This window comes from Notolepis coatsorum, assembly GCF_963971535.1.
Source record: "Notolepis coatsorum genome assembly, chromosome: 6".
NCBI classification, from domain to species: Eukaryota; Metazoa; Chordata; class Actinopteri; order Aulopiformes; family Paralepididae; genus Notolepis; species Notolepis coatsorum.
In genome coordinates, this window is record NC_140170.1 from 169,937,929 (window position 1) to 169,953,961 (window position 16,033).

General features: G+C 46.7%; 1 protein-coding gene across 1 annotated transcript in view; it reads right to left on the bottom strand.

Moving 5' to 3' along the window:
- Positions 1–16,033, bottom strand: part of csf1a (colony stimulating factor 1a (macrophage)) — a gene marked incomplete at both ends in the record, with an annotated part of 86,236 nt that overhangs the window by 50,065 nt on the left and 20,138 nt on the right. Inside the window, one exon of the mRNA XM_084315821.1 lies at positions 314–427. Within this exon, the coding sequence (XP_084171947.1) occupies positions 314–427 (114 nt within the window). The remainder of the gene's footprint in view (positions 1–313; positions 428–16,033) is intronic.

The window sequence follows — 16,033 nt, forward strand, 5'->3', positions numbered from 1 at the left end:
CCGAGTAGGTATTGACATGTCTTGAAAGAATATACTGGTAAATGTCAACATATGCGTTGTCAATTTGCATATCTATAGATCCTTGCATTCCCAATTAGGGTAAAGGTGTAGAGATGCTGCTAAGCCATTTACAGTAGTTTATTGATATGTTTAAGGGTTTAAACCACATGTGCAGTGGGGGGGTCTTTAATGTTTTAAATCCAGGCATCTGTTTTGCTAAAAGCACGCTCGTGAAGTTGAACTCTGAACTCTGGCTGATCATAAAGTCATAAAGTCTCTTGACCCTTACGGAGCAGGTATGTTGACCTCTCACCAGGCGATTGAGACTCTGGAGGTGATCCTTTGTCACGGAGTGTCGACATGGACCAGGGCCGGCACCCCACGCCAGGTGCATGCCCAGGAGGAGCAGGAAGCACAGATGCCTAGCCTGGAGTTACATAAGATAAAAGGACAAAGGGTGATCATGTATTTCCCCCACACACATGACAAGAAAAAGTAATATGTGAAAATTCTACATAATATAGGCCCGGAATTCCCCAACCCCGAAAGGGCAAACTGGGGAACCAACTTTTCTAAATTCACAGATACATCCACGTCAAAAACCTGTATATTGTTTGTATAAGTGTGTTAAAAGCATATTTCTACCTGTATGTCGTTTTCTGGTACTTATGTGCTTTCATGTACTGTTATTGAATTGTTATATTTCTGAATACATAAAAAGTATACAAAGTAGGTTAGCATTCTGCTATTGAATCTTAAAGCTGCAATAACAATTTTCTGACCACTATCTGAATAAGTGAAATACCCCTTTAAGGGAGCATGGGGTTATGGGATGAGAGAAAGAGGGAGAAAGAATAGGAAAGAAAAAGGAAATAATGGAGAGAAGGAGAATAAATAATAACAAATACTATTTTCGTTTCATGCCTTCTTCTATTCCAGTAGACGTCACAAATGTCGATGAGGATTTCGTGGATTAAAAATAAACCTACATAGCTACGGACCTGGAGGATTATAGTCGAGTACAATAGTCAATGAATATTAATAGCCATAATCTGCCGATGGAACGTTGTATAAAGACCGTAACACAACAACATTCAACAACACTGGAACTCAACAACACTGGAACACAACACTCAACAAGGAGCACTTCCTGGCAGCATGCAGAGCAACACCACACTGCTCCTGCTACAGGATATGTGTGATATGTGGACTGTGAACCAGGATTAACCCAATATACAATAGTTTTTGTGTGGTTGTGATCTTGGCAGATAGACATTCACAATATCAGGGTCCAGGACCCTGTTCAGGATTGTAACCAAGGTTTTTGAGGAAGTCAAGAAACCTGGACTTATAATGACGTATATTTTAAAGTTATAGTCTGTTGAACACAAAGACTGATAATGACATGAGTGCAGCACAACCTATTGTGGGTGGCTGTGAACCAGGACTAATAATATACTGAAATACAAAAAAACAAGGGTAATATACAATATAACTAAATGAATGACAGGATAATCAAGCTAAATGGACAAAATAAATCAAGTAACTTCAAACTAAAGCGTTTTATGACCATGTATTGGGTAAACTGTGCTTGAGTCAATATTTGTATTGTAATTACCTGCACTAACCATTTTTCTTATTCTCTGCATTGCTTTTATTCTGTCTATTTTATGCTAATTTAATAGCTAATAGCACTTTGGGCTGCAATTACTTTTATGAAAGGTGCTATACAAATAAGGTTTATTATTATTACAGTCATATTCGGTAGGCAAGTGCGCACAACATTGCTCAGTATCCGGTCTACAGACGAGCCGCATGAGAGCCGGGGACGGACAAGCAAAAGAGAAGATGAAAGGACACCATGACAAACATTTCTGTCGTCCCTTTTCTGCTCTGAAGGCAGACAACAAGTTCCAGTCCCTGTTGCATCCTGATCCATTCCAATTAAGTCATTGCAGTCAAAGGAACAATGGGCCTCATGCATGAAGCGATACAAGAACAGATTTCGTTCTTAACTAGCATTTCTTCTTATTTTGTTCTTACCTGGGATTCAGCAATGTTTTCTTATTTTTCTCTCAGGCAAGACCAAATTCTAAGAGTGGTCGACTCGAGAGCACTCTTACCATAAGAGAATCGTACCCAAAAAAACGTATAAATAAAAAAAAAACACACCATTGGTTAATTGCCCCCAAATACGACTTTAAAAATACAGAACCTTTCAATTATTATTATTATTATTATTATTATTATTATTATTATTATTATTATTATTATAACTTATTATTATATTATTATTATTATTATTATTATTATTATTATTATTATTATTATTATTATTATTATTATTATTATTATTATTATTATTATTATTATTATATTATTATTATATTATAACAAGCGTTCTGTCTGAAATGGATTATATATTGCTGTTAGAACAGTTATGCTCTGGCCGCCCAGGCCGCCTGTATCAGTTCCGCAACCGTTCCTATTTCCGGGGTAGGCCTGATTGGCCGCGACAGGCACGTGACCCGCCGCGGCCACGCCCCGCGGCAGCCCCAGGACGCGGCAACGAGGCTGCTGTGTTTCACCGCCGCTTTCTGCCTTCAACGCCGCCCACAGCAGCAAATTTGCGCGAGCGCAGGATTATTTCAGTGTGTATCATGCAATCATTTATCATTTAACATTTGAAAGGCATACATTGTTGTATGAAATAAAATAGTATAGAGACATATGTACAGCGTTCGATGCAGAATAGAAGTAACTGAGTTACCATACAATATACGATACGCTATAGTGCAAAGCAGAAATGGGATGAGGTACAATTTACAGTAGGGTGACCATATTTTGATTTCCAAAAAAGAGGACATGTCCCCCCAGCCTCGAGATACTTAATGATACTCAGGCATGCGTTGCTCATGGGACGACTGGTTGCACTATGTTTTAATGATGCTGCGTGCATGTTCCCTCGCATGCGCACAGACTAAAGACAGTGCCTAATTGCCTCTACGAATGGAATGTAACACATTTCATTCACAAGTTTTGTGTGAATGTATCTGAGAACGTATTTGAACACACCTGACGACCGGCCATATTGTTATGCAAAGTAGTACTTAGCGAGTTGGCTCATCAGTCGAGTGCAGCACATTCCTGTGTGCACGCGTGTGCACATCCGTGCATGTGCGTGCTTCTGCTCACAGACTGGTTGCACGGTGTGTCCCATGAGCAACGCATGCCTGATGATACTCAACGTTTACTCAAAGATGCATTATTGTTTTAATATATTTAAAGTATGCCTCCGGAGTCCTCTCTATGGATATACAAGTATTATTTTACTGTATATAACACAACAATATCTCTCTATAACCAAAGACACACCAAACCAAAGTTACTCATCAGCCAGCATGCTTGATTATGCCTAGACAAATCTCAATGGCACAATAATAACTTAAAAATCAACCTGTAACAAAATAATAGCTCTCTTTTCAAGTCTTACTGGACAAAAATAAATAACAAAATATATGAAATAATAGAAAATAGAAAATCCAGTTAACAAATATATTTTTCAGACAAATCTTTTTTTTCTTGCCATGTTTCAATGAGATATTGTGAAATGGTTTCTGCTGTCTCATTTGATGTATTTAACCTCGATTCATTTTGTTTGCATGGCCACCCCTCTTCCAGTCATGAATGAATGATGAATGAAAACTTTATTTAACAGATTTCAGAATGGGTACAATACAGTACGGCTCAATACATACAATTGTTAAGGGGATGCAGACCTGAGAAAGACGTTTGTCTTGTTACCATCAGGGTCCCCCCAGCGCTGCCAGTCAAAGTATTGTATTATGATTGGGAATATTTTCACTGCTCCGTGGTTTGATTTGAGTGCTTCATGTGCGACATCAATCAGTCGAATGGGGCGCTATAACAATTGGCTTCGGATTTAGTGCGCGCACTACTGAACTTTTTGGCAGTGTCAGAGTCTGGAAATGCCTTTTTTAGCAAGGCACTTGTGCAATCCATAGATTGTGATGTTTCAGAGTATGAAATGCAAACGCACCCTCCCTCCGCTGCATTTACTTTACAGCATCCTCTGTTTTCCAGTACATTCTTTGGCATTGTGAACGTGAGCTGCGGTGCGCTCTGTCCCCTCTGCGTGTATCCTTTCTCTTCCTCTGTTTGTGAGCGTAGTTGTAGAGCCGCCCACAAAGCTTCTCAGGGATTACGTCACACACGCAACAGATTACCGTAGTATTCTGTGCAATGCGCCAGTCAATTTAAGTATATGCAAACGGTCCGTGAAAGCCGGACATTATCATGAATTTATAAACCCCCCCCGGACGGCCCGGACAGGGCGTGAAAAGAGGACATGTCCGGGTAAAAGAGGACGTTTGGTCACCCTAATTTACAGTAAGGTGATACTATGCAATGTACTAATATACAATACGGCTCACTTTTCCCACTTCAATGACAGAGCCGCTGTTTAATAATATTGTCGCGGCGGAGCTCCGTCGCGGCAGCATTATGTAGCAGTAATCCCCCCTTTTTTACTATTGACAACTAGCTCAACTGGCAGCGCTGCCTTGCTGTGGATCCTCCGGTCCGTTGGTCACAAGTTCGATTCCCTTAAACTTTTTTTTTTTTTTACGTGCATTCTTTCGCCGGTTAAGTTTAGGCATGTTAACTTTAAGCATAGTATATTGTATGGTACAGTAACAGTCTCTGGAGCGCAACAGTAAGAAGCATTTGCACTGCAACGCATACACCTTACTGTAAATTGTACCTCATCCCATTTCTGCTTTGCACTATAGCGTATTGTATATTGGTACATTGCATTGTATATTGTATGGTACAGTAACAGTCTCTGGAGCGCAACAGTAAGAAGCATTTGCACTGCAACTCCGAAACAATGCTTAAAGTTAACATGCCTAAACTTAACCGGCGAAAGAATGCACGTTAAAAAAGAAAAAAGGCTTAATGGAATGAATAATCGAATGAGATCTATTGCTAGCGAAAATAATTAGTTAAACTCTTTCAGAATAAGTAGATACAAACAAGCCCAAAGAGTATCTAATTGATACGAATTAATAGATGCTTATGAGGATATCTGTACTGTATGCGCTCGGCTTAGGTAACATGTACTTTATATATAAATACAGTTTTCAAGGCGTGACCCCCGAAATAACGTGTCAGAGAGGATTGGAGCCGGCTATACAGTTTCACTATTAATCAGGTTTTAATCTGTTTCGGACATAATCCATATGCATTGAATTGATTTACCTTTGGTTTATACCAGTGACACATGTTCATCATCAGATAACAGTGCTTGAACAGATAAATGCATTTTCTCAAATGCATTAATGTCAACGGCTCATTCAATTTCTTTTTGATCAACTTTTTCTCCCATTTTCTATTTTTCTCCCATTCCCAATTTCGTATCGTCCAATTCTACCCTCCCCTGTCTCGAACGCTGTTGGCCATGCCTCCCACAAGCCGGCTGCAATGTGGACTAAGCCTTACATCACATGTCCCCTCCGGTACTCGAGGTAGCAGCCGTCGCATCTTTTCACCTGCACAGCGCGATCTTTCAGCGTCAAGGGTCTGCGCTTTTGGAGGGACGCCGCCCCCATCACTTCCTGATTCTACTGCGCAGGTGCACCAACCGACCTGTAGGAGTCGCTGTCCACAACGTCCGATCCCCACCCATCAGTTTCCCTCACCCTAATACTGCCAAATGTATTAGTACGAACGACCAGCCAAACTGAAAGCAATGTGGAGAGCTGGGCTCGAACCCAGCGTCTCCAGCATTGGTGGTGAGCGCCTTGCCCACTGCACCACCTAGCCGCCGGCTCATTCAATTTCTCAAATCCGTCAAACAGCGCATCTCATCAGACATTTTAATCCCAGTTACAATATCACAATAACGTGTGAGTGACAGTGATACAATTCAACAATCCACAGATTCCGATTCCTCGTAATTCATAATCCACAATCCACGCATAGACACTTCAATTTATGCTTGAATGAAACACAATCCGGGCGCTCCGTTAAACCCTTGTGCAGCCTTAGTCGCTTTTTCTACTTTTTTGAAATATTTTGAGTGTGTGTGTGAGCACAGCGGGTCTGTGTTTATTATTATTTCATGAAATTGGGTAAATATCTTAATTTTACATATATGTTCATTGTGTGAAAAGCTTATAACATGAAACACTCTAGAAAAATAGTTACAGATTTAGTGCCTTCTTTACCCCTAGTCGCTTTTTCTACTCCCATCCACTTCAATGTTAATAAAACCGCTATAAAACCGCCATAAAACCGCAAGTCTAATTTTTTTATTTTTTTATCTCTAATCTCTAATTTTCACATCATATATCGATAAATAAACAGAATAATTACACCAGGCATTCAAAATACATACAATACATACCTTTTAGTAATAGATTAGTACTAACCGGTGCTTACTAACGCTTACTAACGGCTATTTCTGACCGCTAAATAGTCAACCTTTCTTTTTTATAATGGCAGATTCTTATTCACAGGAATTTTGTCCCATTTTGATATGCTGTAAAGTAGTGGAAAAAAACAATAGATATATGGTGAATATGGCGGTTTATCCGTTTTTTTTTCAATAAAAACTGACGTGGTATCAAACAAACACTAATTTAAGTGGTTAAAATTCGAAAATATGTGTAATCTTTTACAGATATCTTGAGAATAGGCTATGAATGTTAAACATGGGTAAAAAAATGTTTTAAAAATAGTAAACAGTTAAAATTATATGGCTTTAAACATGATGTACTTTTCCTCTCTTAAGCCCAGTGAGCTCCCTCATCGTTAGGACAGCACAAGGGTTTAAGCAAATACATCCACAGCAGAGAATATGAAACTAATTAGAGCCAAACGCTGATAGGTTTCATTCATTAAAAATATCCTGCGGGATCCACATTTGCAATGATCCGTTATTAAAATAACCACATGCAGTGTGTAACTGAGGGGTACAATTCCCTGACTGTATTACTAGATATGATACTTACTACCACTACCTTTGTACTTAATATTCGGCCACCCAGTACACGGCATAAATATATTATGATGAACACTGTCACGTAGATGAAACGGATCCAACACAAATGTACGAATTAGAAATAGGTCTTTATTTCTACACAGCGATGGTGTGTAGAGCAAGCACTTAATCAAATCAATCACATTTATGAATGGAAATTAGTATGCACTTTTATGGCAAGAGTATTCGTCGGTATATCAATAGAGAATGTCCAATCTCTGAAGGCGCAGGTGGTACATATACGACCTGGAATAGTTTAAGGAATAACAGCAATGATACTTTAATGATTATATACTGGATACGCTAGGGGGGGTTAATCCGGTCGCTTGTAAGCCGACAGGAGTAGGAGGGGGGGGGGGGGTAGAATCCGGCTGCCTCATCCGGCCAAGAGTATCCCAGGTGAACCCACTGTAGTGCCGTTCAATGCGCCGGCGATCCTTGGACCACAGATGAAAGCAGGTGGACTCTTTGTGGGCTGGCGTCATCCGGTCCACGGAGGAGAGACGTGAAGCGACCTCGTCTTGCAGAGCGTCTCCTCACCTTGCGTCCTCTCCAGGGGGGGGGGTTCCAACACACGGCAGTGTCGGGGGTCTTTATCCATGGAATAATCAAAGTATACAAAGCATAATCCGTGCCTGGGAAGGCGGGCTGTCGTCGGTAGAATAATCCGGTATACAGGTCCACTCGCTCGTCGGCTCTGGGGCTCCTCGGGTGCAGCTTCACGTGGGGTCAACCACCCTGGATAAGCAGCCAGTTCTCTGCCCGAAACGATGGGGTACTGACTACGGTAGTATTCTCACCGCACGAAGCACCATATATTAACAGACTATTATTAGCTCAATAGACCACGTCCAACTCGACGATATAGTGCCAAATATGACTATTCAAATATTAATATACACGATGTCTCAATACCGATGGTAGGCGAACTTGGCCTTACTCCCACACGTGGCGTCGCGGGGAGGCTTTACGTCTGTGACTCTATTGGAGGGTAAGAAACTGGACTGAAAAGGAAGTCCTACTTTAGTAGCGCAGTATATATACGCACTATGAACAAATAGTCCCATTAGTGGTGCGGTAGTCAGATTCCTACGCGGAACTAGGACTTGTTCGTACATGTGGAGCGGTACGTTTGAACTGGGTCTGAGGGGTATGGCAGCCTGGCACCAAGGTCTCGACCAATAGTAGAATGGAGACTATTATGGGATGTTCAGTAGGCTAGAATGGATATTCAATGCATATTGTACAAGGAATATACAAGGGATATCAAGGAATATTAGAGAATATACAAATACAATTAAATATATATATATAAATAAATATATATATTCGGTTTAATCTGGCCCTTCACAACAGCCACCCCCTGATTGGTCCCAGACCTAATCAGTTAAACAGAGACAGATTAATCGCGTTGTCTATTTACACATAAGGGTTTGCTGTAGGGGTCAGTCAACTTCACAAAGTCATAGGGTTATAGGGTCATGGTCATCATCGATTGTGTCTGGGAGTCGGGGCAGTTCTATGAGCCTCGCCACGGGACGGGTGTAAGTGCGACCCTGGACGAGCACTTCAGCTGCTCGGACCTTGCCGTCGGCACCGGTGATCACTTTGCTTACGCGGCCGGCCGGCCACATAGCTCTGGGCAGTGATTGATCAATAATCATGACGACTGTTCCTTCTGTCAAATTGTCTCTCTCCTTTACCCACTTCTGGCGGGTCTGTAGAGACGGTAGGTAGTGCAGTAGGAAACTGCTCCAAAACTTGTCGGCTAATACTTGGCTGTACCTCCACATTCGTCGGCCGTTCGCTTCTTCAGGCCGGTACATTGTCTGGGGTAATGCAGGATCTAGCCGCCCCATCAGGAGTGTGTTGGGGGTAACTGGGTCGATATCCGCCACATCACTGGAGACATATCCGAGGGGCTTCGAGTTAAGTACTCCCTCAATCTCCGTGAGGACTGTCATTAGGACTTCTTCCGCCACAGTCTGGGCCCCAAGTACTGCGTACGGGGCTGTCTTTATGGAGCGCACTTCTCGTTCCCAAGTGCCACCGAAGTGGGGTGCGTTTGGGGGGTTGAATTGGAAATCAACCTGTGCTGGAGCGAGGTGGGTCTTAAGTTCTGGGCCCATAGCTTGGAAGCTCTCTCTCAGCTCTCTTTCGCCGCCTTTGAAGTTTGTCCCATGATCGGACAATAGGGTAGACGGTCTTCCTTTCCGTGATGTGAATCTACGGAAGGCCATAAGGAATGAGTCTGTGCTCATGGTCGGGAGAAGCTCGATGTGTATCGCTCTGGTGGTCATGCATTTGAATACAATACCCCACCGCTTCTCGGTTCCTCTTCCTTTCTTTATGTGCAGCGGGCCAAAGCAGTCCATACCCGTTGAGTGGAATGGCTTGTCACCGATTCGGAGGCGACATGGAGGAAGGTCAGCCATCCTTGGTATGCTGGGCTGCGCGCGCCACTTGCGGCAGTCTAGACATGTTCGCTGGAAGCGTCGTACCGCCTCTCTTCCTTGTAGGATCCAGTAACGACGTCTGATTTCCGCGAAGACTCTTTCTGCTCCTGCGTGATGTACATCCTCATCGTATTTCTTTATAATCAGCTCTGTGACCTTGTGTCGGCTGTTCAATACGATCGGGTATTTAATGTCATCCGGTAGATTGGGGGCTCTGCGTAGGCGACCACCCACTCTGATGAGGGTATGAGCATCGCTCTCGGGGGCCAGATGAATTAATCTGCTGTCGGATGGGACGGGCTTTCCTCCCTGTAGACAGGCCAATTCATCGGGGAACGAGTCTCTCTGGGCTCGCTGCAGTAGAAGCAATTCTGCTTCCTCGTAGTTAGCTGCTGACATATCAGCGGGGGACTTGCACTCCGGGTGGTACCGCAGGAATGTTCTTTGTTGTGCACTCTCTATGGACGTGCAATCGTCTATGTTAGGGTCGGTGGAGGCTACGGTGCTCAATCCACAGAACACAGACTTCTTATTTTCCACCTCCTCTGGACTTGCTTCCCTCGGGATAGGCATGGGCCACTGTCCTTCCGGGAGTCTTAGGAATGCGGGGCCGTCACTGTAGACATTGCGACGGGTGAGGTCATCCAGGGGCATCCCCCGGGTGATGACGTCAGCTGGGTTCTGTTTTGTATCAACGTAGCGCCACTCTGTTTCTCCGGTTAACTCTTCGGTTAAGTCTTGAATCTCGGTGACTCTGACTCCCACGAAGACTTTGTACTTGCATGAGTCCGATTTGATCCAGGCGAGTACTGTCGTGGAATCTGACCACAGGATTGTTCTAGACACCGGTATGGTGAGCTCACGTTGGATGAGCGTGGCTAGGTGCGCTCCGGCTAGGGCTGCGCAGAGCTCTAGACGTGGGATAGATTGTTGCTTGCGTGGGGCTATTCTCGAGCGGGCGAGGACAAATGCTGTGTAGATCTCTCCCCCCTGGTCTTGGGCCCGCAAGTAGGCTACTGATCCGTATGCGACCTCTGAGGCGTCACTGAAGACGTGTAAGTCCATTTTACATGTCTCTGGCCTCACCGTGGGTGGGAAGTAGCTTCGGCGCATATTAACGCCTGGGAGTGAGTGGAGCTCCATCTCCCACTCTCTCCAGGTGGATGCAAGGTGTGCGGGAATGGGGTCGTCCCAGCCCTGGTCCTTGTCCCACAATGCTCGTACAATCATTTTTGCCCTGGTGGTGTACGGTAGAATACATCCTAGCGGGTCATATTGTCGGGCGAGTGTTGTGTACACACTCCGTCTGGTGGTCGGCGCCGCCGCCGGCCTTCCCTGCTCCGTAGTCAGGGGCTTGTGTCTGTAGTGAAGCGAATCTGTTTTGAATCGCCACACCAATCCCAGGGTCATCTCCTGGGCTTCTCCCGGGATTGTAGCCATCCAGGTCTCGCTGCTGGCTGCCTTGTCCTCGGAGGAGAGGCTGCGCAGTACTTGCGGATCGCTGCTGGCCCACTGCCTGAGATCAAAGCCGCCTTTGATCAATGAGGCGCGGAGTTTAATCAGGAGAGCCTCGGCTTCTTCCTGGGTTGAAAGGCTTTGTAGACAGTTGTCTACGTAGAAGCTGTTCTTTACGCTGTGTCGGACCTCTTCGTCCGCTGCTGGGTCCTCTGCTACATGTTTTTGTAGTGCAAATGTAGCACAGCAGGGGCTGCACGTCGTTCCGAAGGGGAGGACTTCCCATTGGTAGATGGCTGGGTGCTCATCTCCTGGCTTCTCTCTCCATAGGAACCGTAACAGGGGCTTGTCCGCCTCTACTAATCTCACCTGCAGGAACATTCCTTTAATGTCCCCACTGATGGCCACCTTTTCCTGGCGGAAGCGGAGTAGAACGGCGAGTAGGGAGGGGCCGAGTGTGGGACCGGGCAGTAACTCTTTATTCAGATTTTGGGATCCGATCTGGTAGCTGCAGTTAAATACTATGCGGTCTTTACCGTTGTGATGGACCTTGTGGTGAGGCACGTACCACGATTCAGTGGTCTGGTCAGCCTCTTTAATGTCCATCTTTGTGACGTGTCCCGCTGTGATGAGCTTCTCAATCTCAGCACGGTATACACTCTCTTGGGTGGGGTTCTTGGCTAAGCGCCGCTCCGTGTTCAGCAGGTACCGTTCTGTGGCGTCTGTCTTGGCGTGGAAAGTAGGCATTCCTTCTCACCGCAGGAGTGGCGTGGCGTATCTCAACACGCCGTTGACCGGGACTCTCTTGGTCCCTGTCTCGAGGAGGTGAATGGCGTAAATGTCATCTTTAGAGCGAATGTCTTTCTTTCCGTTCTTAAAGGGCATTTGTTCCAAGGTCCATAGCCGCTCTACGTGTTGCAGGAGTGCGGTTTCTCCCTCTGTGACTCGGGAGTGGAGACATCTAGTGGCTGTACTTCGGTTGAGAGATTTGGCGAGCGGGCCTTGGAGAGTCCATCCCAAACGGGTCTCGACTGCTGCAGGACAGCCTCGGGGTCCGGTATGAACCCGGTCTATCGGGACAATGAGGTCTGCATGGTCGGAGCCTATCAACAGGGTCGGCATAGCATTGTCTATGAGCGGGATCGGTAACTTGCGCAGATGTGCATATTTCTCCATCAGCTTGGCGACGGGGTATGTGTACCGCGACAGTCCTATTTCTTGGCTGGTGAAAGCGTCTGTAATCTGGTACCGTCGCTCAGGCTGGCCGCTTGCTGCGATAGAGAATGAGACATTCTCGCCCTTTATCGTCTTCAAATCTCGTCTTATTGTGCGAATTGTCATTTGGGTTTCGCTTCCCCGCAGCCCTAGCTGGGCCGCAGCGGAGGCGAGCAGAAGGGTCTTCTCTGACCCGTCATCGAGGACGGCGTAGGTGTCCAGGACTTTATTCTGGTAGCTTAGTGTCACACGCACTACTTTTAGGAGTACTCAGGCTCCACTGCTGCTGGCGGGATCGATGTACATGACGCTCGCTTTGCTGCTGGATGGTGCGGGTGAAGGGCGCCGTCTGTTACTGTCGTGAAGTATGTCCAGATGGGCTCCATCGCACTTGGTGCACCTTTTCTTTAAGCGGCATTCGGCTGCCATGTGTGAGCGCGCACAGCGAAAACAGCGCTTGTTGGACTTTATCCATTGACTTGCTTCCTCCGCGTTCAGCTTGGGGAAGGAGTCACATTGCGCTAGCCAGTGTTCTTTCTCACAGTAGGGGCACACTATCTTCCACTTCTCCGTTCTGGAGGGGGTACTGTGGCTCCTGCTGCTCGGTACTGACTCCGATTGGTGCATCACAGTCACCGATCTTCTTCCATCATTTAGTCGTCTGGTTCCTTCTCTGGAGCCAGGGGTGCTCCGTCCGAATGTATCTAGCCGTAGGCTGCTGACTTCTCTCGCCAGGAAGTCTGCTAGATCGAGGAGGTTCGGTTCGGGGCCATTCGGGTCTCGGTGGTCCCTCTGTCGCCTAAAACGCTCCTGTCGAGCGGGCGGCAGCTTCTCCAAGATCCTTTCCACATTTGAGTTGGCGTAAAGTTCATGCCTCCCCTTCTCTCTCTGCGCTCCCAACATCCCTACCAGGGACTGCACTCTGATGGACAGGTCGTCCAGTGCTCGATTGTCTATTGCTGGGGGTAAGCGGTCGATGTGTCGGATCTCCTGGATCACGTAATCCCATATGCGCCCATACCTCTGGTCCAATGCTACCAGCGCTGCTGTGTATGGGGTGGTGGAAGTCGCGTAGGCGAGCGCTATATTATGTGCGCGGGGCACCTTTAAGTGCTTCAGTAGGATGGCGTATTTATGGCGTTCATCCAATACATCCACCAACATGGTCTCCAGACACATGCGGAGTTCTGTATACTGGGCCCGGTTCTCTTGGGTGAAGTCGGGTACCATGGGCGTGCCAATGTATGACGCTGACTGTGGATACATCGGCGAGCGTTGGGGGAGAGGCCTCCTAGGCGAGTCTCCTCCCGCTCCTTGGTATGGGCTGGTACCGGCAGTGTACCATGGCCCGCTTGTCCAGGTGCTGTTCCTCGGTGCGGGTCGTGCGTCGTGCTCACCCGTGTATAGAGTCGGGGGTCTGTAGCGCAGCTCCGCGGGAGTATAGCCTGGGCTGTACCGGACCTCCTGGTCCGGTAGAGTACTGTGCTGTCGTCGGGCGTGGTTCTCCTCCTCTTCCTCTTCGTCTTCAGTTAGGTCATCCAGTGCTTGTAGTCTCTGGTTTAGCCTCTCCACAGGATATGCTGCTCCTTCCCGGTTGCTAGGTCTCGCTTGGACCGGTGGGGGGAGGTGGTCTGTGGGGGGTATAGACCTCGTCTGTTGGTCAAGTTCAGGGTTGTTTACTCGGCTAGGGGATGCCGCCCTGGAGGTGTGTCTAGACGAGTTCCTGGAGCCTCTGGCGGAGGGAGAGGGTGTTGTCCGTCTGATCAGCTGTTCTATTAGTTGCGCTTGCTGTCTGTCGCGCTCTGCGTCCCGTAGAGCACCAGCAGCTGCTCGCTGGCTGTCTGCTCGGTCTCGGGCCACATTCTCTTCTCTCTGAATGCGTCTTAGTTCTAGACGTATATGCTCTTCTTCGCTCCGCTGCTGGATCTGCAGTCGGTCGCGTTCAGCAGCGGTGTTCAGGCTGATGAGGAAGGCCTGCTGTAGGGTCCTCTCTGCCTCGCTGGGAGAAGGCGGTTGTATAGGGGAGCCTTCCCTCGGGGTACTCCTTGCGGAGCCTTGGAGCTCTATCTCCACGGTGCTCTCCCCGTCTTCTTCCGTGCCGAGTTCTCTCTCGGTAGCGTTGTATTCCTCCCGGGACTCATCGGGGACTACTTCTTCAGTACTGGCGGGGTGTGAAGTCATGTCTGGTGCCCACTGGTCCCCACCGTGAACTTGGTCAGTTACATTAGAGCCCGTAGGGGCCTCTATGGTCGGGGTAGTCTGGGCGTTGGGGTTAGACATACTTTTACTTTCTAGTTTTACCGCGTTTACTGTTAGTAGAAGACTAGGTTGTTGACTGACAGCGTAGGCCTCTAAGTACTGAGGGAGCCGTCGTTCGCGCTGCGGGCGTTGGTTAGGAGGATCGTTTCGTGGAGTGTTCATCATAGGCCATTTCAATATTAATAACACTATATTAATATTACACTAATTACCCATCCGGCTCGAAGGACCAATTGTAACTGAGGGGTACAATTCCCTGACTGTATTACTAGATATGATACTTACTACCACTACCTTTGTACTTAATATTCGGCCACCCAGTACACGGCATAAATATATTATGATGAACACTGTCACGTAGATGAAACGGATCCAACACAAATGTACGAATTAGAAATAGGTCTTTATTTCTACACAGCGATGGTGTGTAGAGCAAGCACTTAATCAAATCAATCACATTTATGAATGGAAATTAGTATGCACTTTTATGGCAAGAGTATTCGTCGGTATATCAATAGAGAATGTCCAATCTCTGAAGGCGCAGGTGGTACATATACGACCTGGAATAGTTTAAGGAATAACAGCAATGATACTTTAATGATTATATACTGGATACGCTAGGGGGGGTTAATCCGGTCGCTTGTAAGCCGACAGGAGTAGGAGGGGGGGGGGGGGGTAGAATCCGGCTGCCTCATCCGGCCAAGAGTATCCCAGGTGAACCCACTGTAGTGCCGTTCAATGCGCCGGCGATCCTTGGACCACAGATGAAAGCAGGTGGACTCTTTGTGGGCCGGCGTCATCCGGTCCACGGAGGAGAGACGTGAAGCGACCTCGTCTTGCAGAGCGTCTCCTCACCTTGCGTCCTCTCCAGGGGGGGGGGTTCCAACACACGGCAGTGTCGGGGGTCTTTATCCATGGAATAATCAAAGTATACAAAGCATAATCCGTGCCTGGGAAGGCGGGCTGTCGTCGGTAGAATAATCCGGTATACAGGTCCACTCGCTCGTCGGCTCTGGGGCTCCTCGGGTGCAGCTTCACGTGGGGTCAACCACCCTGGATAAGCAGCCAGTTCTCTGCCCGAAACGATGGGGTACTGACTACGGTAGTATTCTCACCGCACGAAGCACCATATATTAACAGACTATTATTAGCTCAATAGACCACGTCCAACTCGACGATATAGTGCCAAATATGACTATTCAAATATTAATATACACGATGTCTCAATACCGATGGTAGGCGAACTTGGCCTTACTCCCACACGTGGCGTCGCGGGGAGGCTTTACGTCTGTGACTCTATTGGAGGGTAAGAAACTGGACTGAAAAGGAAGTCCTACTTTAGTAGCGCAGTATATATACGCACTATGAACAAATAGTCCCATTAGTGGTGCGGTAGTCAGATTCCTACGCGGAACTAGGACTTGTTCGTACATGTGGAGCGGTACGTTTGAACTGGGTCTGAGGGGTATGGCAGCCTGGCACCAAGGTCTCGACCAATAGTAGAATGGAGACTATTATGGGATGTTCAGTAGGCTAGAATGGATATTCAATGCATATTGTACAAGGAATATACAAGGGATATCAA